The 27,292-nt window shown below is 44.8% G+C and overlaps 5 protein-coding genes across 9 annotated transcripts in view; 2 read left to right on the top strand and 3 right to left on the bottom strand.

Annotated features, from left to right (window-relative positions):
• The window catches only part of LOC136453406 (proteasome subunit alpha type-3-like), a 29,449-nt gene extending 25,345 nt beyond the window's left edge, over positions 1-4,104 (bottom strand). Inside the window, exons 1-9 of one of the 4 annotated variants that reach the window (XM_066453974.1) lie at positions 3,793-4,104; positions 3,339-3,490; positions 3,203-3,242; positions 3,021-3,105; positions 2,597-2,670; positions 2,440-2,526; positions 2,248-2,332; positions 1,997-2,043; positions 1,730-1,855 (exon numbers count right to left, since the gene is read on the bottom strand). In XM_066453974.1, the coding sequence (XP_066310071.1) occupies positions 1,730-1,855; positions 1,997-2,043; positions 2,248-2,274 (200 nt within the window). In that variant the 5' untranslated portion in view covers positions 2,275-2,332; positions 2,440-2,526; positions 2,597-2,670; ... (2 more) ...; positions 3,339-3,490; positions 3,793-4,104. The remainder of the gene's footprint in view (positions 1-1,729; positions 1,856-1,996; positions 2,044-2,247; positions 2,333-2,439; positions 2,527-2,596; positions 2,671-3,020; positions 3,106-3,202; positions 3,243-3,338; positions 3,491-3,792) is intronic. The other 3 variants (XM_066453976.1, XM_066453975.1, XM_066453977.1) reach the window with 3 other exon arrangements.
• On the bottom strand, positions 2,451-3,442 carry LOC136455274 (proteasome subunit alpha type-3-like). The gene is made up of 3 exons (XM_066455373.1): positions 3,203-3,442; positions 2,597-2,670; positions 2,451-2,526 (listed from the first exon to the last, which is right to left on the bottom strand). Exons 1-3 carry the CDS (start codon positions 3,440-3,442, stop codon positions 2,451-2,453), a joined length of 390 nt encoding a protein of 129 aa, XP_066311470.1.
• Positions 4,105-15,900: 11,796 nt separating the features above from the next.
• LOC136453405 (ribonuclease III domain-containing protein RNC1, chloroplastic) lies at positions 15,901-19,462 on the top strand. Its single transcript, XM_066453973.1, has 5 exons — positions 15,901-16,893; positions 17,296-17,500; positions 17,575-17,775; positions 18,579-18,665; positions 18,770-19,462. The coding sequence occupies exons 1-5, from the start codon at positions 16,115-16,117 to the stop codon at positions 19,085-19,087; spliced, it is 1,590 nt and encodes a 529-aa protein (XP_066310070.1). The 5' UTR covers positions 15,901-16,114; the 3' UTR covers positions 19,088-19,462.
• A 1,359-nt stretch (positions 19,463-20,821) lies between these two features.
• Positions 20,822-23,438, top strand: LOC136450649 (probable U3 small nucleolar RNA-associated protein 11). Of its 2 annotated transcripts, XM_066451198.1 has the most exons (9): positions 20,822-20,998; positions 21,122-21,212; positions 21,388-21,479; positions 21,574-21,667; positions 21,768-21,847; positions 21,940-22,023; positions 22,256-22,355; positions 22,992-23,089; positions 23,165-23,438. In XM_066451198.1, exons 1-9 carry the CDS (start codon positions 20,943-20,945, stop codon positions 23,166-23,168), a joined length of 699 nt encoding a protein of 232 aa, XP_066307295.1. In that variant the 5' UTR covers positions 20,822-20,942; the 3' UTR covers positions 23,169-23,438. The 2 variants fall into 2 exon arrangements, with proteins under 2 accessions (XP_066307295.1, XP_066307296.1); XM_066451199.1 differs by lacking the exon at positions 23,165-23,438 and having other exon boundaries at positions 22,992-23,093.
• Positions 23,439-23,681: 243 nt separating this feature from the next.
• Positions 23,682-26,984, bottom strand: LOC136450648 (L-2-hydroxyglutarate dehydrogenase, mitochondrial-like). Its single transcript, XM_066451196.1, has 5 exons — positions 26,458-26,984; positions 25,466-25,747; positions 24,933-25,372; positions 24,306-24,465; positions 23,682-24,193 (listed from the first exon to the last, which is right to left on the bottom strand). Exons 1-5 carry the CDS (start codon positions 26,728-26,730, stop codon positions 24,083-24,085), a joined length of 1,266 nt encoding a protein of 421 aa, XP_066307293.1. The 5' UTR covers positions 26,731-26,984; the 3' UTR covers positions 23,682-24,082.
• Between the last annotated feature and the right edge of the window lie 308 nt (positions 26,985-27,292).

Below are 27,292 nucleotides of genomic sequence, written 5' to 3'. Positions count from 1 at the left end.
CGTCGGTATGAGGTGTTGGGAAGGGCTCACCGAGGGTCGGCCGCCATCCGGCGGTCGTGCGGTCAAGAAGAACGCCTGCCTCAACCAGTCTGTTCAGCTCCGCCTCTCCAGTGCACGATGGCACCCACTCTTCATCCCTCTGGGCCTCGGTGCCTGCTTTCTTCGGGCTCGTCTTCTTCGGTTTCACGGCTCCCTTCTTCGGTGCCATCCTTTAGATTCTGATTAGGGTTTGGCGGTGGAGGCAGTTGTGCCTGTGAATCTGGAAATGCAGGAGTATTGGAGAAAGACGAAGTGGCAAGGGTGGGAGTGGGGACTGTGGTGGCGCAGTTATAAAACACTTTCCCCACCCTTTTTTGCATCTGAGGGTTTTTGGGAAACCGTTCCCGCGATCTGTGCTGCTCCGAATTCTCCAACGCGGTTTAATGTGCCGCACCTGGGCTTTCACGCAACCATAGCCCACGTCATTCATTTATCGCTGCCGTTTGTTGTTACTCGCCAAATAACCGTAGATTTCTCCGCAATTTATCGAGGCTCAGTAACCGTTACTGTACAGCCGTTACTCCGATTTTTTCGCCAACGTTTGATTGCTCCGGTATATCCACTCGTAGCTCGGGGACTGGCTGACTGCTCGGCTGGTCATCTGTTATGTCTTCTACTTTGGACCCTGGCACCACGTGACTACGTCACCAACTGTCAGGCTCGGGGACTAAGTGGGCTCACTTCACCTTGCGGTGAATGTGTTTCGTCTTGTTTCAGAGCTACGCCCGGGGACTGGCTGACTGCTCAGATGGTCATCTGTTACGTCTTCTACTTTGGACCCTGGCATCACGTGACTACGTCACCTACTATCAGGCTCGGGGACTAAGTGGGCTCACTTCACCTTGCGGTGAATGTGTTTCGTCTTATTTCGGAGCTACGCCCGGGGACTGGCTGACTGCTCGGCTGGTCGTCTGTTACGTCTTCTACTTTGGACCATGGCACCACATGACTACGCCATCTACTATCAGGCTCGGGGACTAAGTGGGCACACTTCACCTTGCGGTGAATGTGCTTGATTTTTCTGGAAGACTCCGTTACTCTGAAAACCGAAGAAGATTATCTCCTTTTCTCGTGGTCGGACTCTAAGTGGGCACACTTAGTCCACTAAGAGGAAATTTTCAATTCTAGACTTGAGCTCCTTACACCCTTATGGCAAGCCGTGCTTGGGGCATGCTGCTCGGCGATGGTCCACACTGCTCGGCTATGATGCACGCTGCTCGCCAATTGCTCACAGCTACTCGGTGACTCATCACGGTGGTCGGACCATGAGTTGGACTGCTCGGCTTTGGTTCGCACCTGTTCGGACAAGCTCAAGACGGCATTGCACAATGGGTACAAGGCGCTCGGGGACTAGCTGTAGGGGGTACGACCCCGGATATCCACGGCAGACCACATGGGCTGCGCCCCTAGGGGTGGCCCAGCCCACAAGAAGCCTTATGAGGCACGACTCTGCTCGGCGCCTTCCACGAGACATCGGGAAGATATCCTGAAGATACTACGAGATCTGTTAGGATATGTATGATCCCAAAATTCCTGTAACCAGTTATTACTTTCCGGTTATCTCTTAGATCTAACCGACTTGTAACCCTGCCTCCCGAACTATATAAGGCGGGCAGGGACCCCCTCTAAAATCACGGCATATCATATGATAGCTAATACAAACCAACAGACCACAGGAGTAAGGTATTATGTCATACTGACGGCCTGAACCTGTCTAACTCGTGTGTCTCTGTTGTCTTCTTGTTCTTGATCCCGCGCTCCTCTATCGATCAATCTACCTTCGTGGGATACCCCTCGGAAGACTGCCGACGATAATCTGTCGACAGGAGGGAAGTATTAATTACATCCGCCTTTCACAATAAAAGACTAAATGTTTATTTGATTATGTTTTATGCATTGGCAAAAGAGCAAGAAACAAAGATAGCATTAAAAATGAAATAAAAAATGGTAAGCTTACGTCTTTGCAGCCTGTCTTCCCTTCCCCAATGCAGCACCGAAGTATTTCTGTTCAAGTTTGTAAAGTCAATAACACTATGTACTTCAAATTCACAAGACTCCTAATGTGTAATGCAACTTAAAAACAAGGTCATCCATACTGAACATGAACGCGCGACTGGTGGAATGCATAATTCATGTAAAAGCTAAAGCCATAAGCCTACGTACTCACATTGATACAACTATGTAATATGTAATACAGTAACAACTTACATACGAAACTCCTGAGGGCTCTATCATGTAGAGCTGTGGCCCATCCCTATCATAACCTCCAAGAATAACACCACAACCAAAAGGTCTGATACAACAGAAACCAAGTTAGGGTTGAGCAGTAGCCAAAAATAATGTTTGATGAATAAAAGTCATGCCTCCAGTATTTATGGGCCACTACTGTTGAAATATTACCTGAGCCACCACTACAGCGTGCAAAGATGAACATAACTTGCCACACGGTCTGCCAATTCCTTCACAGGAATGGGTTCTCCATAGACCCTGGTGCATTAAAGTTTTAGAACATAATCATATTAAAGATCTCGCAGGGTGTAAAAGACTAGGTGCTTACTTTTCATAACTGGCAGCTTCTGATTTGGTCCTCGAAACAATTTGCCTGTCATCTGCTGCCAAACCAGCAACAGCCTGCAATTGAGCATAAAAGTAATTTGTGAAAACACACACGATTCATAAAAAAATGGCTAATGGAACATGGAGCTTTGCAAGAAAAGAAAAGGCATCACTGCAAGAAAATTTAAATGAAAAAATAAAATCTCAATAGATAAAACGTCTTTACTACTTTGCATCAAAGGTTGATTATATAGGAAAACAGATAATGGAGCATGCTTTTTCTATCTTGCTCCTATATTCAATCGTTAATAGTACAGATTAGAAGGCCAAAGCAGAACTCCAATCTTGGTCCTATATCTTTTCATCGACAGCATGATTTTACATCAAAACCATTATCAATCTTGTGTCACTTGTAAAGGCATTACCAAGCCCAGAGTGCCGGTGCACTGAATGGACCCTCCGGTTTGACCCCTCCAGAATCATCTTTGAGGTTACTAGCTTCTGGACACCCTAAAGGACCAACCACCTCCAGTCAAGGCTTGAGCAACCAACAACTTCAGAACTGAACTGGGGGGGGGAGGGATGAGAAGGCTCAATCCTATCTTACCAGGACAATGCCATCTTTGCACTTGATCCCAACAACAGTCCTACTCACAAATACCATGGCTTCATCAATAAGATTTACAGAAAAGGGAACAAGTGAAGCAAAACAAAATAGGAAGTGGGAGGCAGTGAAACCTAACCCGCTGTTGTCGACAGCCTTCGTGGCATACTCAACCTGGAAGACGCGGCCATCTGGAGAGAAGATGGTGACAGACAGATCATAACCTGTGCCTATGCTGCTCATTGTCAAAGCTTTTTTGTCACCTCTACGCCGCTAGTAAGGAGATCACTACTGCAAACGAAACACCAAAACCCCAGTGAAATAATCCACACAACATTCATCAGTAAATAAACATATATGACTCACACAACACCACAGAACATAAACCCACCAGGGGCGGATCGAGTATAGGACACAGGTACATATTTATACCTTTCTTTTATTTTAATTCTTTTGCAAAGATCGAAGGTAGGGGTATAACACATATGCATGTAATTGGGTCAGATCCGAATAAAAATAGCTCAAATTAGGGTTTGGGGGTGCTCAGTTTCGCACAGCGTGAAGGACGAAAGAGGTAAGGGAAGATGGCGTACCTTGTGGATGCTCGTCGCCGGCGAAGGTGAGAGCGGCGCAGCACCCCAGCCGTCGCCGACCGGAAAGAAACGAGAGAGGGACAGACTAGAGCCAGAGAGGTAAGCGGGGGGAGGCGGAGAGATCGGAGAGGAGGTGAACGCGAGATTTTCCGTTGACGTGAGTAGCTACTAGCTAACAAGAAGAAATCAGCTTGGAGAAGGATGAACTCTCACTCTGATTATTTTTGTTTGGAGGCAGATATAGCGCGACCTGTTGCGCCAGAGCGGAAGCGCGCGACCCCTCCGTGCGCCCGGACATGTGCATGTGCTCGATCGGTCTCATTGTCCTCCCCCGCTCCCTTCGCATTGCCGATGGATGCAGGTAAGCTGACGCAAGCAAAACAAAACAAAACATTTTATTTGAATTGATATAATTTTTAAATGATATATCCGTTTTTAATTCCGTCTACACCGACGTGTTCCACATAACACTACCGGAAACGCCTAAGTTGCTGAGTATCCCCAGCTTTGCCGTGGGCAAGATTTCGGGCACTCGGCAAACAACATGTTTGCCGAGTGTCCCGAAGACGACACTCGGCAAACACAAAACTCATGGCATAATTGTATACGCCGAGTGCCTGCACTCGGCAAACAATAGACACACGGTAACTTCATGTCCGGGTAACACCGTCGACCTCCGTTAGCATTTTACCGAGTGTCACATGTTAACACACGGCAAACCCACCTATATGCCGAGTGTCACCTTGCGACACTCGGCAACTCATGCTATATGCCGAGTGTCACCATCTGACACTCGGCAAACCAATTTTTTTATATATTTTGCCACCCAAACTTTTTGTACTGTTGTATTATAATATCTGTTGCTCTGTGTTGAAGTTTTGTACATTTCTGAGTGATTTTACTATATTTCGTCAATTTATTTTAGTTAAATGAATTTTCGGTAACTTTTTGGATTTGAACTGCAAGTGCTTCGAATATCCGAAAAAATGAATAAAAAATGATATTCTTGTCACTGAGTCTGATGTGAGACCGTATCCAGGGCCAGACCAGAAATTTCAAACATCGTGTTCGCGAAACATGACCACAAACGTGTGGCGGAAACGTCTGAAAATTCTATAAAAAGCAAACGAAGTCTGAAAATCATTAAATTCATCGAGTTGTCACGATATCATACGTAGAGGCTATGGTAAAAAATTGAGAATGTTTCGGCACAGTTAACACGTACGCTGCTTACAAATCGGAGCATCTCCAGAGAAGTTTCTGAGATTTGAGAAGTATCCTATAAGATCTGGAGACAATTTGAATTTCGATTTGGAGTTTCACTTCAAAAAATTTTCTATATGGATTAGAGAACAAAGATCGTTTCCTGTAAAATTTTGGCAATTTTTCGGATCCGTTTGACAATTTTTAATTTTTTACCGCAATTATTGAATTTTATTTACGATAAATTGGATTTGAATAACAATTACATGAAATGTTGCCCAATAATTTATAAAAGCATCGAACATAAATTTCTAAGTGAATTTAACAAGGATTTTTGGAACTTCATATGAGAAAAATTAAGTTTTGGAACTAAACAAAGTAAAAAAGCACATGAAATAACGAGTACCTTTGCCGAGTGCCAGAAGGTGGGGCACTCAGCAAAGGTTTAAAAAATGTTTTTTTAAAAGCTGTAAGTACGAAAGGTTTGCAGCAAAAAAAAGAAAAAAGAAAAATGTTGCCGAGTGCCCCATCGGGCCGGCACTCGACAAAGAGGGCCCAAGAGCGCAAATAGGCCTGGTCGCGCCTCCCTCCTCCCTCCTCACCCATTCAATTCACACCTCCTCCCCCGGTGCCGCGCCTCCAGCCGCGCATCCCTCCCCACCGGTGCCGCCCAGCCGCGCCTCCAGCCGCCGTCGGGCCTCCGCCTCTGCCGTCGCGCCTCCACCTTCATGCCCCCCTGCCCCCGAGCCCTCCCCTGCCCGGGCGGTCACCGGAGGTGGGCGCCGGCCAGGGCACACCATCACTGCTCCGCCCCCGCCCACCGTAGCAGCGCCCGCCGCCGCGCCCACTCCCCCCGTCCCCGCCCCTACCCGGCGGTCGTCGGAGACGGGCGCCGGCCAGGGCACGCCACCACTGCTCCTCCCCCGCCCACCGTAGCAGCGCCCGCCGCCGCGCCCACTCCCCCCGTCCCCGTCCCTGCCTGGGTGCTCGTCGTAGAAGGCCGCCGGAGACGACTGCTCTCCCTCCCTCTCCCCTGACACTGACGACTGGGGGCCGCCGCAGCTGGTCCGGCCTCGCCGAGCTCCGGATCGACGTCTCCCAGTTCCTCCCCGCGGCCGTTTCCTCGCCGAGCTCCAGATCGACGCCTCGCCGAGCTCCGGATAGAGCTAGGTGAGCTGACAGAGAACCCGTGCTAAGATTGTTATTACACCGCTGTGCTATATGAAGTTTTGCCCCACTGATTTTAGTTCCTGGAGCAACATGGTCTAAGAATGTTCTACTGTCTATACTCCTATGTGATGGTAATGTTGTAAGAGGCTTGCTCGTCGCCTGAAATGGGCAGTGGTACCATTTTTTTTTCTTTAATGAATGATAAACAGCTCTCAGGTGTATTCAGGAAAAAAATATAGTATTGCGTTTGGAGATACCTGTATTGTGATAACGTCCTTTTGTTCTATGGCAGTGGGTCTTTTTCTATTTAAGTTTCTTGTCATAATATGCCCAAGTACAGAAAAATATTTCTTTTTCTTGGCTTAGCTTGGAAGATATATAGCATTTTAAAAACATATATGCTGCAACGAATATGTGCTTAAGATATATGCTGCAGTTTTGACAATGAATATATGCTTAAGATATATAGCGTTTATGAGATATATGGTGCAATGAATATGTGTGCTTAAGTCAGAAACATGCGCTGTTTGGTATTTATTGTCGAAAATGATCTTATTCCTCTTCATGTAAATGTTCTTGGCGCCGTGCTGCTGCGGCTGTTGTTGACCGCCGTGGCGTTGGCGTTGGCGTTGGCGCCGTGCTGCTGCTGCTGCTGTCCCCGATTGCGGCGGTACTGTTGGCGGCGTCGGGCCGCCCGGTTGCTGGCGCCCATGTCGTCCGTGTCCCCCTCCAGCTTCAGGTAGTGGCGCCAGACGTCGTCCGCCGTCCTGCCGCCGCCGACCGCCTCGGCCACGAGCTGCCAGCGCCCGGGATGGTCGGCCTCGATATCTGCCAGCGCCTGCTCGAACCTGCCGTTCTCGTTATCGCTCCACGACATCTTCTCTTCTCTAATTCTCGATCCTTATTAAGGAGTATAGTAGCTAGCTAGCTTTGTTGCTGCTTGTTATATATATATGTGCTTGCTCGATCGCTAGCTTAGCTCGGTGGTGTTGCGCTGCATGCTAGCTTGTTTAAATTTGCACAAGCTGCAAGCTGGTATTTATACTACGAGCTGGCTGTGGCTGGCGCCTCCAGATGAGCTAGCTAGCTAGCTAGTGTGAGACAGACAGGGAGATACTAGATCATATATACCAATGCATTCTCTACGTACAGTACAGAGAAAGCTAGCTAGCTTTTGGTGTGCAGTAGCAAGCAAGGACCGGGCGGGGAACATCACGTACTAATTATGTTTCGTTTATTTTGCATTTTTTTTCAGGTTGTCCTGTTTATATGTGTTTATTGGTTTACTCTTTTTAATTGCAGGTGATTGATAAAAGATGGTGGGCGGTATGAGGTCCATCGGGTCGTTTTACCAGAGCTCGGCGTCCACTCCAGCTGAGGAGGCTCCTGCAGCTGAGGAACTGCCGCGGAAGCGCAGGGGTCGACCGAGAGGCCAGGGTCGGTAGGCGCGTGCAGCGACTCGGCCGCCGTCGCCTGTACCTCCCTCGCCTCAGGAGGAGGCGGAGGAGGAGCAGCACGAGCACGAGGAGGAGCAGGCCGAGCAGGAGGAGGGCGAGCACGAGGAGCACGAGGCAGAGGAGGAGCCCTCGGCGGGGGGTTCCTCTTCCTCTGCTTCAAAGATCTGGTTGCGAGGCCCTTCACGCCTCCCGGAACGGCCTATACCTTTCACGAAACGGCCGGTGATTCGTCCCAATGGGCCAAGGTAAGTATCTTAAGATGTTATCGCTACTTCATTTGATATGTTTAACATGGCAAAATACAAACTAATATTTTTTCGTTAATCACTTGGACAGGGGATGGAAGTTTGTGGCTGCAGGTGATCACAAACACCTTCTCGGTGGAATCCTGGGTCTTCTATGTAGGGAAAACTTCCCCGGCCTGGTGGACTGGGCAGGAGGGGTGGAGCCGGCCTACACGTTCGAGCACTACGCCTCTGCCCCCGATGCACGAGATCGGGAAGGCAGGAAATTCGACAACAAGGCGCAGCGGGTTGTGAAAGAGCTGTGGGTAAGCCTTCCCCGCACTATCTTGCTCATTACATGCATTCCTATCACATCCTTGAAATAATGACTACATACATAATGTTTATATGCAGGATTTCTACATATGTGACGAGGGATACGAGGAGAGGGCCGAGAGGCACGCTCACAAAGCCTGCTACAAGCTCGTGAAGGACATGCACTACGAGGCGTGTATCCTGGCTGTACAGCAATACAAAGCTGTCTTCGAGGAAGTGAAGATCAACAAAGACCTCGCAAGAACCTTGACGCTGACCAAAGAGCAATACATGCTGGTAAATAATGTTTCTTCCTGAGATTAAGTACACTTACTGTGATCTTCTTATATGACAAATGCTTGTTGACGTGTAGGTGCCTCCAAATTGGGTGGCCGGTAAAGGCAAGTGCTGGAGGAGGATGGTGGACAACTGGTGCTCCCCGGAGTGGTCGGAGACACACGCCACTTGCCGGGAGCGGCGTTTGATGATGACAGGTGCACCACACCATCAGGGGAACCTTACCCTTGCCGAGTACGCGGAGAGATGGGTACGTGAATTCATTTATGTATTGTAACGCTTGCTTCTGCATAGTTTCTAATGATCTTACTGTTTGTTTCACAGTCGGTGTCACATGGTGGCGCACCTTGCTCCCAGGTGAAGGCATGGGCTATGGCCCACAAGGGCAAGGCGACGTCCGCCGTCGACTTCAACCCGGAGGACCCCCCCCCCTCGGCGTACAGCAATCCCTCCATCCACAACCATCTCACCGAGTACACAACGGCGGCCAAGGCGGTCCATGGGCCAGAGTACGATCCGAGCACCCACGATTTCGAAGGAGACCTTTGTCATGAGGGTGGGAGGAGGCAAGAAGCATGGCAGGTACTGGCTTGGCGACAGCGTCATCGACACGGCCACTACTCCCACTCTCTTCCAGATCCGAGCAAGCGACACGGGCCAGAGGCCGCCCATACGCCCACGGCCGACCAGTACACAGCATAACATGCAGACTTTGTAGGTTATTACTCTTTTATTCGTCGTTCATTATTTTTTATATACCTTTGATTTCCATTGTAACATTGGGGTGAAATTTTGTAGGCCGAGCTAGAAGAAGAGAGGAGGCAGAGAATAGCGTTGGAGGCGAAGATTGACGCTGATCGACAGAGGCAGGAGCAGATGTTTCAGTGGATGCAAAATCTCGGCGCGAAGATGGGTGAACCTCTGCCACAAGCGTTATTCCTTCCTCCTCGTCCTCCTCAAGACACTCCTGTGAGTACATCTATCCCCATATCCACTCACTCACACACACACTAGCACACCAGCACACACACACAGTTGTATTTGTTGTATTGCCTTTTGAATTGCAATGCTACTAGCTATATATGTCTCAACAATTCCTTTTGCAGCTATCAAGTAATCTTGTCTATTCTTTGTGCAGGGTCAATCAGCGGCATCAAACGATGTACCTCATGACCCACCGCAGCAGTCGCCGTGGTCTAATTGGTGATTTGCTTCTTTTCATGTGTTGAACTTATTCCTTTGGTTGCACTTATGCTTGTAATGCACTTGTGGTGGATACTTTAAACTCGAACCTTATGTTGGTATTGTGGTATGAAATTTGTGTACCATTGTGGATTATTGTGATGTATGTGATATGTGGTGTGTGGAGATGATATATATATATATATGATATATGTGCTGTGTAATATATCTGTGCTGTGAAACATATTTGTGCTGTGATATATATATATATGTGTGTGTGTGTGTGTGTGTGTGTGTGTGTGCGCTGTGAAATATAATGCAAAAACAAAAAAAATCAGATTTCTGAGGCTTTGCCGAGTGTTATGACCAAGACACTCGGCAAAGCAAACGCAATTTGCCAAGTGTTATCACCAAGACACTCGGCGAAAAGATATTTTTTAAAAAAAAACCAAATATTGTTTTAGAAAAGTTTGCCGAATGTCTGCCAGCGCGACACTCGGCATATGTTTAATTAGTTGCCGAGTGCGTTGCCGTTTGACACTCGGCGAAGTCGTCGTTAACGGCGGGTCTGGCATTATGACCGTTTCTTTTCGCCGAGAGCCAAACAGCACACGGCAAAAACTTTGCCGAGTGCCCGATAAATGGCACTCGACAAAGTTGGCTTTGCCGTCACTGTTTATGGCGAGTGCTATTCGCCGAGTGTTACACTCGGCGAACCATTTGCCGAGTGTTTTATGTCTTTTGCCGAGTGTTTCGGGCACTCGGCAAACTCAAGGAGTCCGGTAGTGTAACGAGATAAATAAAAATAGACCCCACTTGCATATGTTTCGAAATATTTTATTTTACTAGCAATTTATATGTAATACGTGATAGGAGATTTATCAAAAAAGTTAAAGCCATGTAATACTAAAGTTGCTACTCCAGAAATATACTCAGATTGCAACTCCAAAAATATACTAAAGTTGTTAAATAGTATGCACAAACTCGATGACAAAATATAAAAAAGAAGTAACTACCATGTAATCTAAAGTTGCTACTCCAAAAATATAGGACGCGGATACGCCGCGACCCGTCGCATAAACGGTACCGTGCGACCCCCTCCGCAAGTGCATGACCTTATATACTCCTGACATCACTGCATGATTTGGTGGTACAAAACAAGATAAGTTACAACCTGAGGGACAAATTATTAGAACACAATATTGCATAAGTTGCCTACTGATGCGGCATGTTATTACACCACCCATTTTGCAGTGGTCGGAAAACATGACTAGCTGCTAACTAGGAGCAAAATAATACAAACACAATTATAGGAACCACACAAACACGAATAATTATTAATTGAAGGGCAATTTCATAAAAAAGTCGATTGTATCGACAACAAAACATGACAACCTGCCAACTTGGTATTTATTATCAAAAATATTATAGGCACCCTAAAACACGACAAGCTGCTAACTAGGGACAAATAATATAAAAAACACGAGTATCTATAAATTGGATGACACATTATTAAAAATACTATACCGACACCAAAACATGACTTCCAACTGGGGTGAGTTATATTTTAAACAAGTGGCAAGTTATTGTGAAAATATATGGCAACTCGAATGTCAAATTCTGATAATTACGAGATGACTTCTTATTACCGTCAAACAAAATTTAAAATAAAAAATAAAAAACATGATGCGATGAAATGATATTGATCAAAGTTCAAACAAAGGGTTCTATGAGTAGAGACATGTACAAATGCATTACAAGTAAGAGGAGGAGCCAAGTGGCTAACAAAGTGCTACATGCCTGGCCAAGTAAGAGGAGGAGCAACACTACTTATGAACATTGACCAAGAGCCAAGTGCTTGATGATGACCAAGTGCAAGTGCTTTACAAGTATAGATGGAGGAGTTAAAAGGAAATGAAAAATAAAATGAGGAAAACAAAAAAAAAATCAACAGAAAAAGGACAAAAGAGCTGTAATCTAACGGAAATATCTCTAAACAAAATACCTGAAATATCATTGAACTGAAAGGGATACAGAAAAAACTCATAACTCAAAAAAAATGAAACTAAAAGAACACTACAAGCTGCATGACCTTGTGTGTGGCAAGTTTAATTTCAAAGTATGTAGCAAGTTATATTTTATGCAAGTGGTAAGATATCGTGAAATGACAAATTCTGAGAATTATGACTTCAAAACATATGAAACTTACATGGAAATTAAAAGAATTAACGAAACAAAAAATGAGTCTAAAAGGATTGATAAACTGAATCTCAAACCTCATAACACTGAAACTAAAAGGAACAAACTGAAATGTCAGGTTTCCAAGTGAAGCAGATATTTGCCTGACTAAAGCTCGGATTTGCAAGGTCAAGATTAGTGACACGAAGGCTCCTCCTCCTGCACATGACACCTTCTCAATTGCAGGAATGAGTGATGTCATTCCAAGAAACCAATGCTTGCTGTGGATCCAAACTGATCGCCTTCTTGAATTCAAGCAGCGACAGTCGATCTGTTTGGTTCCCAAGAGTGGTGCTGCAGATGGCACCAAGGACGCTGCAAGCCAATAGCACCAGCACAAAACCGTCCAGGTGCAGCAGCCTCCATGTTGATAATAAGCAGGGGGAAGAAAATTTCAGAAGTGAGGAATTCCAGCAGCTTCGGCTTTCTGTTCGGTTACACCCAAGGAGCTGAAGATGAACACCAATTCCGAGCAAAGCACTAACCATGATGGAAACTTTTAATACTTCTAAAATTAAAATTTCAGAAAATATTAATGCACTAGTGTCTAAAATTTGTTTGCTTGTGTTGTCCCTAACATTAAGATAATACCTAAACTCATTTAACTGAAACTAAGAAGGGCGGGCCTGGTGCAAGCGGTAGAGTCTTATCGCCTGTGACCGGAAGGTCCCGGGTTCGAGTCGCGGTCTCCTCGCATTGCACAGGCGAGGGTAAGACTTGCCACTGACACCCTTCCCCAGACCCCGCATAGAGCGGGAGCTCTCTGCACTGGGTACGCTCCTTATTTAACTAAAACTAACAAAAAAACATTTAAACTGAAAATGAAAATGAACAAAAATAACTTGACTAAACAAAAAAAACAAGTTCTATAACTAAAACAATGACAAAAGAACTAAGTAGAAACTAAACCACTTAAAAAGAACCGTATAATCTGCAACCTAGGAGGCAAGCATTGCATAAGCTGTCAAAAGGGTAAATTATTAAATAGCAAACAAAAACAAAAACTAAAAATGACAACATATCTACCAAAAAAATTAAACTGCAAAAAAAACTAATACGTAGAAAATGACAACATAACTACCAAAAAAATGAAACAGAAAATTGACAACTAGAAAATTTAAATAAAATTTATATGTAGCAACTTATCATGAAAATATATAACATGACATACATAGAAATTAATAATTAGAAGCTAAAAACTGAAAGAATACTGAAAGAAAACCAAAACTGAAATCTAACAAAAATCAAACAACTAAAAGGAAAACTGAAAAAAAAAATCTTAAATAGCTACCAGAAACTACTTTAACTATTCCCCAGTTGGGCAATTGCATGCAGCCAAGCACATCATATTACCCTCTAATAATTATAAGCTAAAAAATCAAAGCAAAATGAAACAAAACTGAAACTGAAAGTGAACAAAACTAAAAACTGAAAAAACTAATGAAAACAGGGCATGCTTAGAAACTAATAGACATAAGCTAAAAACTCAAAGCAAAAAGAAAGCTAAAACTGAAAATCACAACATAGCTACCAAAAAAATACTGCAAAAAAAAACTAATACGTAGAAAATGACAACATAACTACCAAAAAAATAAAACTGAAAATTGACAACTAGAAAATTTAAATGAAATTTATATGTATCAACTTATCATGAAAATATATAACAGCACATACATATAAATTAATAATTAGAAGCTAAAAACTGAAAGAATACTGAAACAAAACCAAAACTAAAAGCTAACAAAAATCATACAACTAAAAGGAAAACTGAAAAAAAAATCTGAAATAGCTACTAGAAACTACTTTAACTATTCTCCAGTTGGACAATTGCAAGCAGCCAAGCACATCATATTACCCTCTAATAATTATAAGCTAAAAAATCAAAGCAAAATGAAACAAACTGAAAGTAACAGTGAACAGAACTAAAAACTGAAAAAACTAATGAAAACAGGGCATGCTTAGAAGCTAATATACATAAGCTAAAAACTCAAAGCAAACTGAAACCGAAAGCAACTAAACTGAAAACTCAAAGAAAAATGAAAGGTAACTAAAATTGAAAGCGAACAAAAATAAAATTAAGCGAACAAAACTAAAAACTGAAAAAACTAATGGAAACAGGGCATACTTAGAAGCTAATAACTCAAAGAAAAAACAACCACCTTAGTTGATAAGAAATTCCAAGAGAATTCAACATAAAGCTAAATGAATCAGTTGTGTGACCTGCTAGTTTGACAGACAATTTCTCATAGGAAACTGTAATTTCAAATTTATATATGTTAAAGAATTAGTATCACACCATCTGTAGTATTACTAAATGGTTGAATTGTACAGTCCACGTAGCCCTGCGCTTAAATGAAAAAATCGAAAGCATGCAACTGAATGTATTTTCGAAACCTTCAGGAATGTCACAGGCACCAACAGCAAGTTCTGCAATCCATAGGACGAAATTTGTAACCTTGGGATATTCAGCCGTGCAAGGCTCCGCAAGATGTTTCCCTGTCATACAGAGAAATTTCATAAACTATCAGCAATGCTCACGAGGAAGGATTGAAAGAAGCAACAAATTAACAAAGATAGGTACCATAAGGGTAAAAATACCAACCTGTCACAACCCCTAGCCTGGCTGCAGTGATCGAATGCGATCATAATTCTTAGATAAAGATAAGCATGACATAACTGAATTAAGTCCACATATTTTCATTACAAGCAAGGATTGAAGGAAGCACACTTGAATTAAATGTATATGCCAAAAGACACTTGAGCTGTCCACATATTTTCATTCTGAATCAAGTCCGCCAGCGTTCAGCATGCAAGAAACGTCTGGCATCTACCCATCTGGACAATAAAACGTCTGAAGGCGGATGAAATATTTGAAACAAGTGTCTGAACGCTTGTGGAAAACGTCTGGAAAACACTTGAAAACCATTGCAAACATATGCAACATCTAGATAAAACACTTGCAAACATACGTATGAAAACACTTGGAACACTTAAAAACATATGCTTGCAACATGCATGTACATGCAAATATCCAGATCTACTTTTGCAACATCCAGATAAAACACTTGCAACATACTTCTGCAACAGATGACATATTTGGAACATACATTTGAAATATATGTGTACAACCATTACAATATGTGCAACATTCCGATCTACTTTTGTAACATCAATATACAACATTTGCAACGTACCTCTGAAACATCTGAAAACACTTGAAACATATTCTTGCAACATGCGCTTTTAACGTAACATCTACTTGCTGATTGGATAAATAGAGTTTCGTCGATGCGGAGCTCGATGACGCGGAGTGGAAGGAGGGAGATACCAGCGGTCGAGCGACTATGTAGCCCTGGCGGGCCATTCTCGTTCTCGCAGTCGTCCGTGTAGTGCAGCGGGTGCATGTGACTGGCCGTCGAGCCACCGTCAGGCCCCGCCGTCGCGGACCTCATCAGTCTCGTAAAAAAAATCCACGAGTAGGAGTCCCGCCTCTGCGTCGAGCTACCGGAGCACAAGATCCTCGAGGAGACCATCATCATCGTGCTATTCCTTGAGACCGACGTCGCGGCTCCAGGGCGAGAACGCGTGCCTTCGCGCCGAGATCAACGCCACCAGGACCAGCCAGCAGCGGGTGGTTGAGTCGGAGAAGGAGACGACGAAATCGTTTTTTAGAAGCTACAAGCAAGCTTAGGTACCAGGCTCCGCACGTCCAGAGCGTCGCGAGGAGAGCATTACCGTTACAACCTGTACTTGTCAATTTGGGCCGAAATTTGGACGGCGATTATTTCGATGGGCTGTCATTTGCAATTTTAGGGCCTTTTTGGCATGGCTTATGCCGGCTTTGGCTTTATCTATTTTGCGCAAATCGAGGTACGATAGCTTAAAGCCGTTTTGTAAGCCGGGGTTAAAATGAACTAGAAGTTGAAAAAAGCCAGTTTTTCTGGCTTCACCGGTGAAGCCGTTTTGGATGAGCCGTACCAACGGGGTTTTTACATAGGACAGTCTAGTACTGTACAACACAAACGACAAAACAGTATTGCTCTGCTTTGCCACGTCATTTTGAAGGATAGATATTTTTTCCCGGCTCGCTCACTGATCCACCCCATCGCAGCCATCGATCTGGAAATGACCGGCTCATAATTCTCGTCCGCTTATCCTCTCCTTTCTCTTCCCCAACTTCAACCAGTACCCTGCAAAAACCCAGCCGGAGCTCGCGGTCGCCGGTCGCCACCACCAATGGGGCCACCCGCCATGGCGTTCCAAGCCCTCACCCTCACACCACTCCCCTTCTCACTCCACAGCTCGAGACGCCGCGTCCGCGTTCGCGTGCTTGCCGTCGCGGCCGACCAGACCCCTCCGCCGCCGCCGGTCCCCCCTTCAGAGCCGGCGAACAGCCCTAACCGCCTCCTTCGGGAGCTCGCGCAGCGGAAGAAGGCCGTATCCCCTAAGAAGAAGCACCCGCCGCGTCGCTTCATCCTGAAGCCACCTCTCGACGACGAGCGCCTCACCCGGCGGTTCCTCAGCAGCCCGCAGCTGTCGCTCAAGGCGCTCCCACTGCTCTCTTCCTGCCTCCCCTCCGCGCCGCTCTCCACCGCCGACAGGACATGGATGGACGAGTACCTCCTCGAGGCCAAGCAGGCGCTCGGGTACCCGCTCGCGCCCTCGGAGACGCTCGGTGAAGGCGATGACTGCCCCGCGCGTCATTTCGATGTGCTGCTCTACCTCGCGTTCCAGCATCTGGACCCCTCCTCCGAGCGCACACGGACGCGGCACGTACGGAACGGCCACTCCAGGCTCTGGTTCCTGGGTCAGTACGTTCTGGAGCTCGCGTTCTGCGAGTTCTTCTTGCAGAGGTATCCCAGGGAGTCTCCTGGGCCGATGAGGGAGCGGGTGTTCGCTCTGATTGGGAAGAAGGTGTTGCCCCGATGGCTCAAGGCAGCCAGCCTGCACAATTTGGTCTTCCCCTATGACGATTTGGATAAGATGATACGAAAGGATCGGGAGCCGCCATCCAAGTGAGTGTTGTGTAGATTTTATATTGGTCTTCCCATTAGTCATTGAATTTTATATAGATTTCGCTAGTTTAAGCATGATAAGGTGTTTGCCTATTGTACATTTTTTCCCTTTTTTCACGATATGATTCAATGTTGCAAGATGAATTTTCTGTGGCCTTTATGATCAAGTTGTCTCCATGTATGTATAATATAAATGATACAATGATACATTATTACAAATTTACAATGTTCCATCCCTTTATTTTATATTGATCTATACTCCTTTTGATGTGCTAACCCACTGTGAAAAACTTAGTAGCATGAGAATGTATGCTGATTTAGAGCCGTGTAGGAATGTGTGCTGCTGGTTGGCATGCCTATTTGATAAACTTTAGTAAAATGCCTAGTTGTGTTGCATTGCAGGGCTGTATTCTGGGCAATATTTGGAGCTATATATTTGTGCTTTGGAATGCCTGAAGTCTATCGTGTTCTTTTTGAGGCGTTTGGGATGGACCCAGACGATGAGAGCTGTCAGCCAAAATTGCGTCGTCAACTAGAGGATGTTGATTATGTTTCAGTGGAGTTTGAAAAGAGGCAGCTTACATGGCAGGATGTTGCTGCCTACAGGGTAATGATTCTTATTATTGTTTTCCCTATATCTTCACTCTTTGCTCCTATCTTATCTTGTCACATCTCATGCAGCCACCACCAGATGCTCTTTTTGCTCATCCTAGGCTTTTCCGAGCTTGTGTACCACCAGGCATGCATCGCTTCAGAGGAAATATTTGGGATTTTGACAGTAGACCCAAGGTTATGAATACCCTAGGATATCCCTTGCCAATGAATGACAGAATTCCAGAAATCACAGAAGCAAGGAATATAGAGCTTGGACTTGGTCTTCAGGTAACTCAACATCGCCAGACCAGCTTTTCTCCCCTTTTGTCATTTATTTCAAAATTTTTATTTAACTATCTGCGAAGCATGTTCCCGATATTTTACATAGTTAGCCTTTTGAAATTCTATTTTCTGTGGCAATTAGCCATATTCATAAATCAGAAAAGGAAATTGATACATAAGTAGCCTTTTGAAATTATATTTTCTATAGCAGTTAGCTAGAATCGTAAATCAGAAAAGGAAATGAAGTGCACAACTTGACTCTTACATGTAGAAAACAACACAGTCGAGAATACAGGTCCTTTTGACTCAGCATGAGAATGCCATTTTTTATCCTATAATATATGTAGCTGTAATGAGGGAATATAGTTTGGAGGATCGATTGTGAAGACTGAACTGCAGTGAGTGTATTTGTGGTGAGGCTGACTGATTGGCGTTACCATATCTTATCTAAGTGTTTTATGATTCGTGATGGGATGCAGTGAAGTTTAACCAAAAGTGTTGGTTTACGAGATTTGAAAAATTGCTAGGTTAGGTTTGAATGTAGTGATACACAAATAGTTTATTTCGATCATCACACATTGCTGTAGTGTGCACCTTAATCGTCAAACTGCTTCCAGGCTTAATCACATACCACTTTTCAGTTGTAACATGAGTTCAGGTTTATCAGTATTCTGTATTCCGTTCTAGAAAAAAAGTATTCTGTATTCCCTTGATGACATAGAAAAGAGAAACCTGCTGGCTTCCATTACATTTACAATACAAGAAAACAGACCGAGACAGGCCATCATGGTGCTTTTGTTTCCCTGCAGCTGTGCTTTTTGCACCCGTCAAAACATAAGTTTGAGCATCCAAGATTCTGTTTTGAGCGGCTTGAATACGTCGGCCAGAAAATTCAGGTATGCTGTACCTTCTTTCCCTGATGGAGGGAGTAGTTTCCAGTGTCTTGCCACTGTTCAATTGGCCAAGAGCAATGCTGAAGGTCTGAACTTCTATGTGCCAGGATCTAGTAATGGCAGAGAGGCTACTCATGAAGCACCTCGACGCACCAGGCAGGTGGCTGGCGGAGAAGCATCGGAGGATGTTGATGAACAAGTATTGTGGACGGTACCTGCGGGACAAGCACCTGCAGCACTACATTATCTACGGGGAGACAGTGCAAGACAGATTCGAACACAATCGACGTCTAAGGAATCCTTCGACGACCTCTGTCCAGCAAGCGCTACATGGTCTTGCATACTGCGTGTATGGCAAACCTGATGTGCGGCGCTTGATGTTTCAGGTGTTTGACTTCGAACAGGTTCAGCCTAAAGCAGTATGAGGATCTTCTCCGGTATGAGTTGCTGACCAACAAGACCGCCAATGGCAGCGGTAAAAGTGCCGCAGCTTCTTGAAGTCATCCATCCGACAGGAGATCATTCAATTCTGAAGCCTGAACCCTGAGCTGTGGCAGCAGATTAGCCACTGGGTGCGGCCTCTCCTGAAACCGTCACTGTTCCAGCCTCCTTGTCCCTTGGAAATGGTAGACTAATGATGCTGTAAATCGGAAGTTGCTGTTCTTTGATCTTACAATTTTGACAATTAGTTGTAAATTCCTGTTTGGGCAGAAACTCAAATAGCATGGCAGATTCATTTCCTATCAGAACTGTAGTCTGTAATCAAGAAACAGTGAGATGAATAATAAAAGGATATTCATTCGTCCGCCACATTAGTGCATGATTCATGCATATAATAATTTTCTTTTGCGCTTATTCGCCCTTCAGATATCTGAGCCTATGACAGCTCAGGTTAATTAGATCAATGCCATTATAAATTTCATCTTTTTAAAGTCTACCACTACTTCTCATCTAATGGTCGGAACTACTTCGTACACCTATAGGCTTCGTTAAACAACAGAAAATTCGAAATAAAAAAAAGGTGCTACTAGCGTCCAGACGTCTTGGAGCCGCTCCAAAATATCAGACGCCTCAGGTTCTTCACGCACGAGGCCATGCCGCATGCGAAAGAAGCCCGTGTTGCCTGTTTTCGCGTGCCCACCGTGTGGACCCCACACTGCGTACCCTACCATCACGCTCGCTCTGTTTCTCATGACCACCGAGCCCACACACAGAAAACCACGTGGGTCCTAGTCACCTGCCCCCGCCTATGGATGCCACGCCACAGAATGCGTCTGCCGACCTCATGCGCCGGCACAGTGACCCATGGCACAGCGCCCCAGCAGCTGCAACAAGAGGCTGCGATAGGTGGGTGCCATTGCAAAATGTGCAACACCGATCTACTTTTGCAACATCTAAATGAAAAACGCTTGCAACATACGTCAAAAACGGCTGAAACATTTGCAAAACACCAGGAAAAACTTGAAAACACGTGTGTAGTCGTTGCAAACATATGCAAAAATCCAGATAAAACACTTACAACATACGTATGAAAATACCTGAAACACTTGCATATATATGCACCATCTAGATCTACTTTTGCAACATTCACATAAAAACACTTGCAACATACGTCTAAAACAGATGAAAAATTTAGAATATACATGTATAGGCATTGCAACATGTTTAATATCCCGATCTACTTTTACAACATCGATATAAAAACACTTGCAACATATCTCTGAAACACTTAAAACGTACGTTTACAACATGCGCTTAGACGAATGGAGGCTCATCGCCACGCAGCCGGCGCGGAGATCGACGCCAGCATAGAGCGGGGGTGCAGCGGGTGGGCGGGTGCAATGGCCACGGTGAGCAACCTCCGCACTGGAGAAGGCCGCGGCGGGTGGGCGGGTCGGTGCCCGCGGTGCAGCGCCCTGCGCTCGAGAAAGGCCACAGAGGAAGGGACTGGATGTCGCTGGCGGGAGCGAGCGCGGCATCTGAACGTGTGGACGCCCTGAGCATTACTGAAATGAAAAAAGAAACAATGTTGACCTGGGCTAGGAGCCCACAGCCCACGCTCGAAACAAATTCAGCCCAACACCGCAAAAATTTGGGCCCGCGAGGGTGGATTGAGCTCGACTGGGCTCCGACCAGTTGACACTCCCCGGACCCTGAACCCTAGCGGCTGATTTCTTTTCCCCTTTCCTCCCGGCGCTGCTCTCTCCTCCGACATCCGCGGCAGCGAAGACTAGGCCAACAAAAAATCACGCTAGCGGAAGCAGCAGACAGGAGGGGAAGATGTCGTCGCTGCGGAATGCGATCCCGCGGCGCGCTCACAAGGAGCGCTCCCAGCCGTAAGTTCTCTGCCCACAGATGTTACCTGTTACCATTCGAATCCGAGAGGATGGCGCCGCCGCTGGACGTGCCGTCTCCGAAAACGGAGGGTGCTGATTTTTGGTCTGAATGGAATTTTGCAGGGAGGCGAGGAAGAAGTTTGGGCTTTTGGAGAAACACAAGGACTATGTCGTCCGGGCGCGAGCTTACCACATCAAGGAGGCAACCATCGCGGTATGCTTCTGTTCTGTCCAATCCTTGCATAGCGCTTAGGAAGTTGGGAACTTGCTTGTTGTATCAGATTTAGATATACTTTTAGCATATTATTAGCAGTTTAACTATCTTGTCTTAGTCTACAGATGCTGTGACTGCATAATCTAAAATCCTTGTTGTTTGCAATTGTTCACAGAAACTGAAGGAGAAGGCAGCATTTAGGAACCCGGATGAGTTCTACTTTAAAATGATCAACAGTAGGACTGTTGGCGGAATTCATAGACCTAAGTATGTACAATGTAGCCCTCATCTCCTCTTAACTCTAGTATTGTAAGGTGTGGTCTACCCTGTGTTTTAGTTTTCACTGTGCCATACATTTCAGGCCTGAAGACAATAAGTATACTGAAGAGGAACTTCTTCTGTTGAAAAATAAAGATATGGGATATATCCTTCAGAGCCTTCAAAGTGAAAAAAAGGTTTGTGATGATGTTAAAGTATTCAGAGCAAATAAGTACAATTTTGTGTCCTGTGGCTGAATGCTTCATTATGTTTTAATTTGGATGGGTCACTTTGCAGAAAATTGAAAAGTTAAGGTCAACACTTCATGAACTGGATAACAAGCCTCAAAACAAGCATGTTTATTTTGCCGAAGACAGGTACAGTAATGAGTTCATTTGCCTACCATTTTTGGAACTATCTGCTAGTTAAGTTTGTGCTGACATTTAGGTGGCTTGCTGTTTTATTTCAGAGAAGAAGCGAAAGAAATACAATCAAGGATAGGACAAAACAGCAACATGCCTGGTTTTGACAACATCCCTTCTCGTATAAAGAAGTAATATGCTCTCCTCTTCGGAATGGCACGTGTATCACTTCTATAGCTGTGCTTAATAGCATCATGCTTATGGGAGTCATTTTCACTGTTTAGTCTTATTATTTATATTTGTGTTTGTGTCCATTTAACTAGGACTAGTATGATTGCATGCATGATTGAAATGGAGTTATGATATTATGCAGTTTAGTTCATTGACTGCTATCCCCTGTTGTATCCTTTGTTTTTTCCCCAGAAAAACCGCCTCTTCGTACAGGGAGCTAGAAGAGAGGAAGCAGCGGCTTCAAAAGCTTGAGAAATTGTATGCAGACATGGCCTTGCAAAAAGAATTGAAGGTATTGCATCTCAGTATTTTGAATTTTTCTTTACTTGGGTGCTACTTTCAAAGGTTCAATTGAAACAACATATAAAAGCGTTGTGGACTGGGTTGGTGCTGCTGCCAGCCAATTTCTGGAATTAACTTCAGTATCAGATGGAATGCATCCATCCTTTAGTTGGCGTTAGCCACAACACTGCCCTAAAAGTTATTGGTATATTTTGTGTTCTCAGTTGACCGCTCAAGTCGATAGGAAAAAGAAGGATGGTACTGTATAGACTGGCTGAATGATCTGCTACTTGGTTAAATAGTTACTTTCCAACATGTTTCTGAAAGGAAATTTAAGTATTATATGGAAGCTTCGTTTTCAAGTCATTGGCAGCACCTACTCTCACTGGCCAAGGAAAAAAAAAAACTAGAAAATTAATGACACAATGAGCATAAGTTGGAAGCTGGCAGTTTTCCAGTTTAACTGGGTAATTGCGGCAGCTTGCTAAAATTGCGCTAATCTGGAATCTGTAAATCATTTAGTTTCTGGGAATTCACAGACAGCTTGCCAGCTTGTGCTGATAATTGAAAGTCTGTCTGCTAATATTTAGAGTTTACAGAAAATTATGTACCATTTGTAACTCTTCAATTTGTAATGCTGGTTCAGAAACCTGGACGCAAGAGGAAACTGAAACTCAATGAAGATGAGGTGACGGATAATGCAACATCACAGCCTGTTTATAAATGGCGAGCACAGAGGAAGCGGTGAGGTCATAAGTTAGTTTTTTTTGCCGTGCTGATCTTGTTAATTTGTGCTCACCCTCATTCGTCAATTTTCAGATGATATGAATGGGTGACAAAGGGAGGACAAGGCAAGGCATTATAGTGGAAGTATGGTTAGTGGCGTACAGAAGCTGGTGATTGAACAGCTCTTTTTGGATCCTAAAATATTTCCCTGTGAAAGTAGCCCTCCGCAAGAACTACTGTGTCTTTGTCAAACTGTTGGGCAAAAAAGAATTAGGATAAGATGTAACTTTAATTTATACAAGATTGGATTCTGTATGACTCAATCCTATGCATCATATCTCAATTCATTGTTCTCTATTCTGTTGAATTCCCCTAGTGATGGGCTGTTTTGTGATCCATCTTGAGGTCAGCAAGTAATGCCAGATACAAGAGGATAGATCCATGTATCCTAGCGTTGGGTTGACCACTTTTTTTTTTTTTTTTTTTTTTTTTTTTTTTTTTTTGCACAACTAGAAGTGGAGTCGCGCCATCTATTCTCAAGTCAAAGTATAATCAAAGAACGAGGATTTTAAAGAATCCATACAACAAAAGAGGATTGCTGCACTTGATATTTGGCCATGTATGATTATGGAAGCTTCTCTATACATTCCCTTGCATTCAACAAGCTCAGACCCGCCAAAGCCAGAAATCCAGTTTGGTAGAACCACATGCAAACTAATCGATGGTAACCAAAAGAGCACATGTGACCTTCAGAGTCCAGACCAGGTTCCGTGCCCTGAGATACCACTTCAATCCCCATCATATTCATGTTTCGCTGAAACTTTCAGTGAATTACATCTTCTAACAATTACATGCAATAAGCATCGGAAAGATCTAGGAAAAAAAGAAAACAGCTCAAAATGTTCTTTACTGGATTATTTTCTTTGGCGAACCCTAGTCCTGACATGTCAGGTTCATTATTCTGCAGTGCATGGAGCATCCGACAATGAAGATTTGTTTAGGAGACTCCCATCACAAATATTTTGAAACAATGTGTTCAGCAATTGCCAAGCTTGATGTCAACCCAGGGGATTCTATTCCAAACAAATTAACTAGTCCAGGAATACCATGGAAATCCCACCCCTGCAGTCATTCAACTGATCAGTAATGAACGTGCATGAGAAAAATAAGCTTTTGGATCTGATATAGAGCTAGATGCATATCAAAGTTCTTGACATATGATACCAGTAAGCACCTGAATAACAAAATCTGAAGGAGGTTGTCCAGGACCAGAAAGCTTTGGTCGGATCCCAGAATAACCAGGTTCCAAAGACCCATCCTTGAGATTTGGAAAATACTTCCTTATCACAGGGTAAAATACAGAACAGCGGGTGGGGCTTACTGAGTAATCAAACCTGATGAAGATATAAGATTCTAAAGTTACAAACCTTGTGATAATTACTAAAATATTCTACTACTGTGCTCCAGATTCCATAAATCATGCTGATAGTAAGAATGATGAGAAGCATGGTACGGCACCAAATTGCATTTTCTTGGGAAAACACAGGTTCAGTTATGTGACATAGGGGTATATCTACAACTTACCTTATCATCATCACTAGTAAGTTGCTACAGATTCTATCATAAGCAAAATAAGAATACTAGCATTAGCATGCCAGTTAAAAAAGGTGGTATCTAGAATAACTTATTACAGCCTTCTTTGGTCATGAACTAAGAAGCTAAACGTGTTCCTAGAAAAAGCATGAAAATTTCAGCCCCATAAAAAGGAAGGGAAACATAATTCGATTGAGTGGGGTCTCTTGCTTAAAAAAACAGTGGCATATTTTAATAACTGGATGTACACATGTTTGCAATTGCTTACTTGTTCAGAAAACATGACACATGGTCCTTTCCGCCATCAGATATCCATTCAACATCTGGACCAAATCTGACAAGGCCATTCAAATCTATAGTGACATGGACCCCTATGCCACCATCCTCCGGTAGAGGATATATTAAGCGCCTGAAAGGACTCTTGGTTTGAGAGAGGGTGAAGTAGCATCCACGTGCATAGTGAGGAGTGGGCACAAATGCCTGGTCAAGGCCACGAAATTGTTTGGCAAGTGGAACTGCACTCAGACCTGCTGAGTTTATCACAAGCTTCGGAAGCAAAACAAGCTGTGCATTCACATGAGACCCTACATGATAGTTCTGCAGCTCTTTGCTTTCACAAACATGGAGTTCAAGGCCTTCAGATCCAACATGGGCACTGATAACTGATGTGTTGTATGATACAGTTGCTCCCAAGTTTTCAGCATCAGCCTGCATCACAAAAACAATCAAAATAAAATGACAGTGAAAGCAAATTCAGCCTAAAATTCTAAATTGGACTGATTTATATGATGGCCATCGTACCAAAAGTGAGAGCATGAGTGAATGAGAGTCAATTATCCCGGTACTAGGTGATAGTAAAGCTTTAAGACATCGAAGCTCAGGTTCCATCTCCATAGCTTCAGAACCCTCCATCAACTGAAGGTCATCCACCCCATTTTCTTTGGCATTCCTGAGGAGCATGTCCAACTTTGGAATCTCTGCAGCACCAGTGGCAACGATGAGTTTGCTGATTCGTTTGTGGGCAACGCCTCGTTCTTTGCAGTACTTGTAGAGCATTTCCTTTCCTCTTACACAAAGGGTAGCCTACAAAAGGCAATCCACAGGTAGAATCTGTGATACATTAATTAAGGGCTCCATATAGATGTTTCATGTAGCGCCTGTAAAGTTAGAACTATTTTCAAATTAGATGCTCAATTCTTATATACTAATGTTAGTTGAACTGTCTAAAATCCTAAAGCACATCTACTGTGTCAACGCCCTGACACTGTAGAGTGTCAGTTATTTAAGATGATGAGAACTGGTCTGCTAATTTTTGGAAGGAATAAGATCTAGCTGAACACTTTCCACAGAAGTTAGAGCTGAAATGCAATATTACTAGAGGAGCATGAGATTTCTGTGAACTCTGGTGCATTAATTGACAAGCCCCATTTTGCACCAAACACTAAGAGATCAACCTGCAGAATAGAACGTGTCAGGTGTCATCTGGAACAAATTTCATAGATACATCCATAATCCTGTCATGGGTCGCTAAATGGTTATCTGTAGCCCGTACCACTACACAACGCTCTTCGACCTGTCTGAAGTCTGGACAAACAAATAAGAACTCCGTACCTAATAAGTCTGGAAGTATGCACGGCAACAGTCTCATAGTACAAGCTAAACCAGCGATCACATTCGAAGCCCAAATGGACGTCCAAGCAAGCATCAAGTGCTAGAAATCACTGAACCAGAACCCCCTGCGCAGCGCACATATGGTGAATTCGGGGGGGTCACAGCAAAGGGCGCGCGCACACCTTGAGGCTTCGCGGAGGGTAGTAGATTCCGGCGTGGATGACCTCGCTGTTGCGGGAGCTGGTGCCAGTGCCGAAGCTGGGGGCCGCCTCGACCACGACCACCTCGCGCCCGGCCATCGCCAGCGCGCGCGCCGCCGCGAGGCCGACGACCCCCGCGCCCACCACCACGGCGTCCGCCGCCTCCCGCGGCGCCCCCGAGGTCTCCGAGGCGAGGCCTCGACCCGCGAGGCCCCGCGGGCGGGCGGCCCCGGCCAGGCGCCGCAGCAGGAGCATGCCCCGCTGGCCGCTGCCTCGTCGGAGCTTTGTTTGGCTACTTGTTGCCAGGTGGAGCCTGGCGACCGCGCGCAGCTCGTACTTGACTGCTTTGTAATCTGGTATCGACGCCGCGCGCGCCCGGTGCCCAGTGCGGCAGTGCCCCGGTCTCGCGTCCTTTCGGCCTCTAGAACGGCACGGGCGCACGGCACACCCATCTGCGCTCTGCGCGCGTGTTTACGCACACCCCTCGCCGATGAACATAATTGGGCCCCGTTCGCTTCACCGAAAAGAAGAAAAAAAAAGTCGAAACATTGTTTCGGTTGACTTGTTACGAGAGAAAAATACTGTTACGACTAAAAAAACAAACTAAAAGAGATAAATTATAAGAGGAGCGAACAGAGCCGATAAGCAACACGAGTCAGGTTGCACATGACACGCTTCACAATTCACACTGTATACCATGGACATCCATTTATGTTCTACTGAATCATTGCGTTGCCGGCTTGCCGCCAAAGCAAGGAGGCAGCAGAGGAGCGCCGGAGTTTTTGAGCTTCGTTAGTACCACTGCCTTTCAAGAATC

This window comes from Miscanthus floridulus, chromosome 5 (genome assembly GCF_019320115.1).
Source record: "Miscanthus floridulus cultivar M001 chromosome 5, ASM1932011v1, whole genome shotgun sequence".
NCBI lineage: Eukaryota > Viridiplantae > Streptophyta > Magnoliopsida > Poales > Poaceae > Miscanthus > Miscanthus floridulus.
This window is presented reverse-complemented; position numbering and strand designations above follow the sequence as displayed.

What these genes read in the sequence shown, in the direction of transcription:
- LOC136450648 (XM_066451196.1), bottom strand. Translation starts at nt 26,730, where the DNA reads ATGCTCCTGCTGCGGCGCCTGGCCGGGGCCGCCCGCCCGCGGGGCCTC. An exon ending in ACCCTCCGCGAAGCCTCAAG is followed by an intron (nt 25,748 to 26,457) that starts GTGTGCGCGCGC and finishes TGCCTTTTGTAG; the next exon opens with GCTACCCTTTGTGTAAGAGG. An exon ending in CACTCATGCTCTCACTTTTG is followed by an intron (nt 25,373 to 25,465) that starts GTACGATGGCCA and finishes TTTGTGATGCAG; the next exon opens with GCTGATGCTGAAAACTTGGG.
- LOC136450649 (XM_066451198.1), top strand. Translation starts at nt 20,943, where the DNA reads ATGTCGTCGCTGCGGAATGCGATCCCGCGGCGCGCTCACAAGGAGCGC. An exon ending in GGCGGAATTCATAGACCTAA is followed by an intron (nt 21,480 to 21,573) that starts GTATGTACAATG and finishes CATACATTTCAG; the next exon opens with GCCTGAAGACAATAAGTATA. An exon ending in CCTTGCAAAAAGAATTGAAG is followed by an intron (nt 22,356 to 22,991) that starts GTATTGCATCTC and finishes ATGCTGGTTCAG; the next exon opens with AAACCTGGACGCAAGAGGAA.
- LOC136455274 (XM_066455373.1), bottom strand. Translation starts at nt 3,442, where the DNA reads ATGAGCAGCATAGGCACAGGTTATGATCTGTCTGTCACCATCTTCTCT. An exon ending in GCAAAGATGGCATTGTCCTG is followed by an intron (nt 2,671 to 3,202) that starts GTAAGATAGGAT and finishes GCTCAATTGCAG; the next exon opens with GCTGTTGCTGGTTTGGCAGC. An exon ending in GAAGCTGCCAGTTATGAAAA is followed by an intron (nt 2,527 to 2,596) that starts GTAAGCACCTAG and finishes TTAATGCACCAG; the next exon opens with GGTCTATGGAGAACCCATTC.
- LOC136453405 (XM_066453973.1), top strand. Translation starts at nt 16,115, where the DNA reads ATGGGGCCACCCGCCATGGCGTTCCAAGCCCTCACCCTCACACCACTC. An exon ending in GATCGGGAGCCGCCATCCAA is followed by an intron (nt 16,894 to 17,295) that starts GTGAGTGTTGTG and finishes GTTGCATTGCAG; the next exon opens with GGCTGTATTCTGGGCAATAT. An exon ending in AGGATGTTGCTGCCTACAGG is followed by an intron (nt 17,501 to 17,574) that starts GTAATGATTCTT and finishes CATCTCATGCAG; the next exon opens with CCACCACCAGATGCTCTTTT.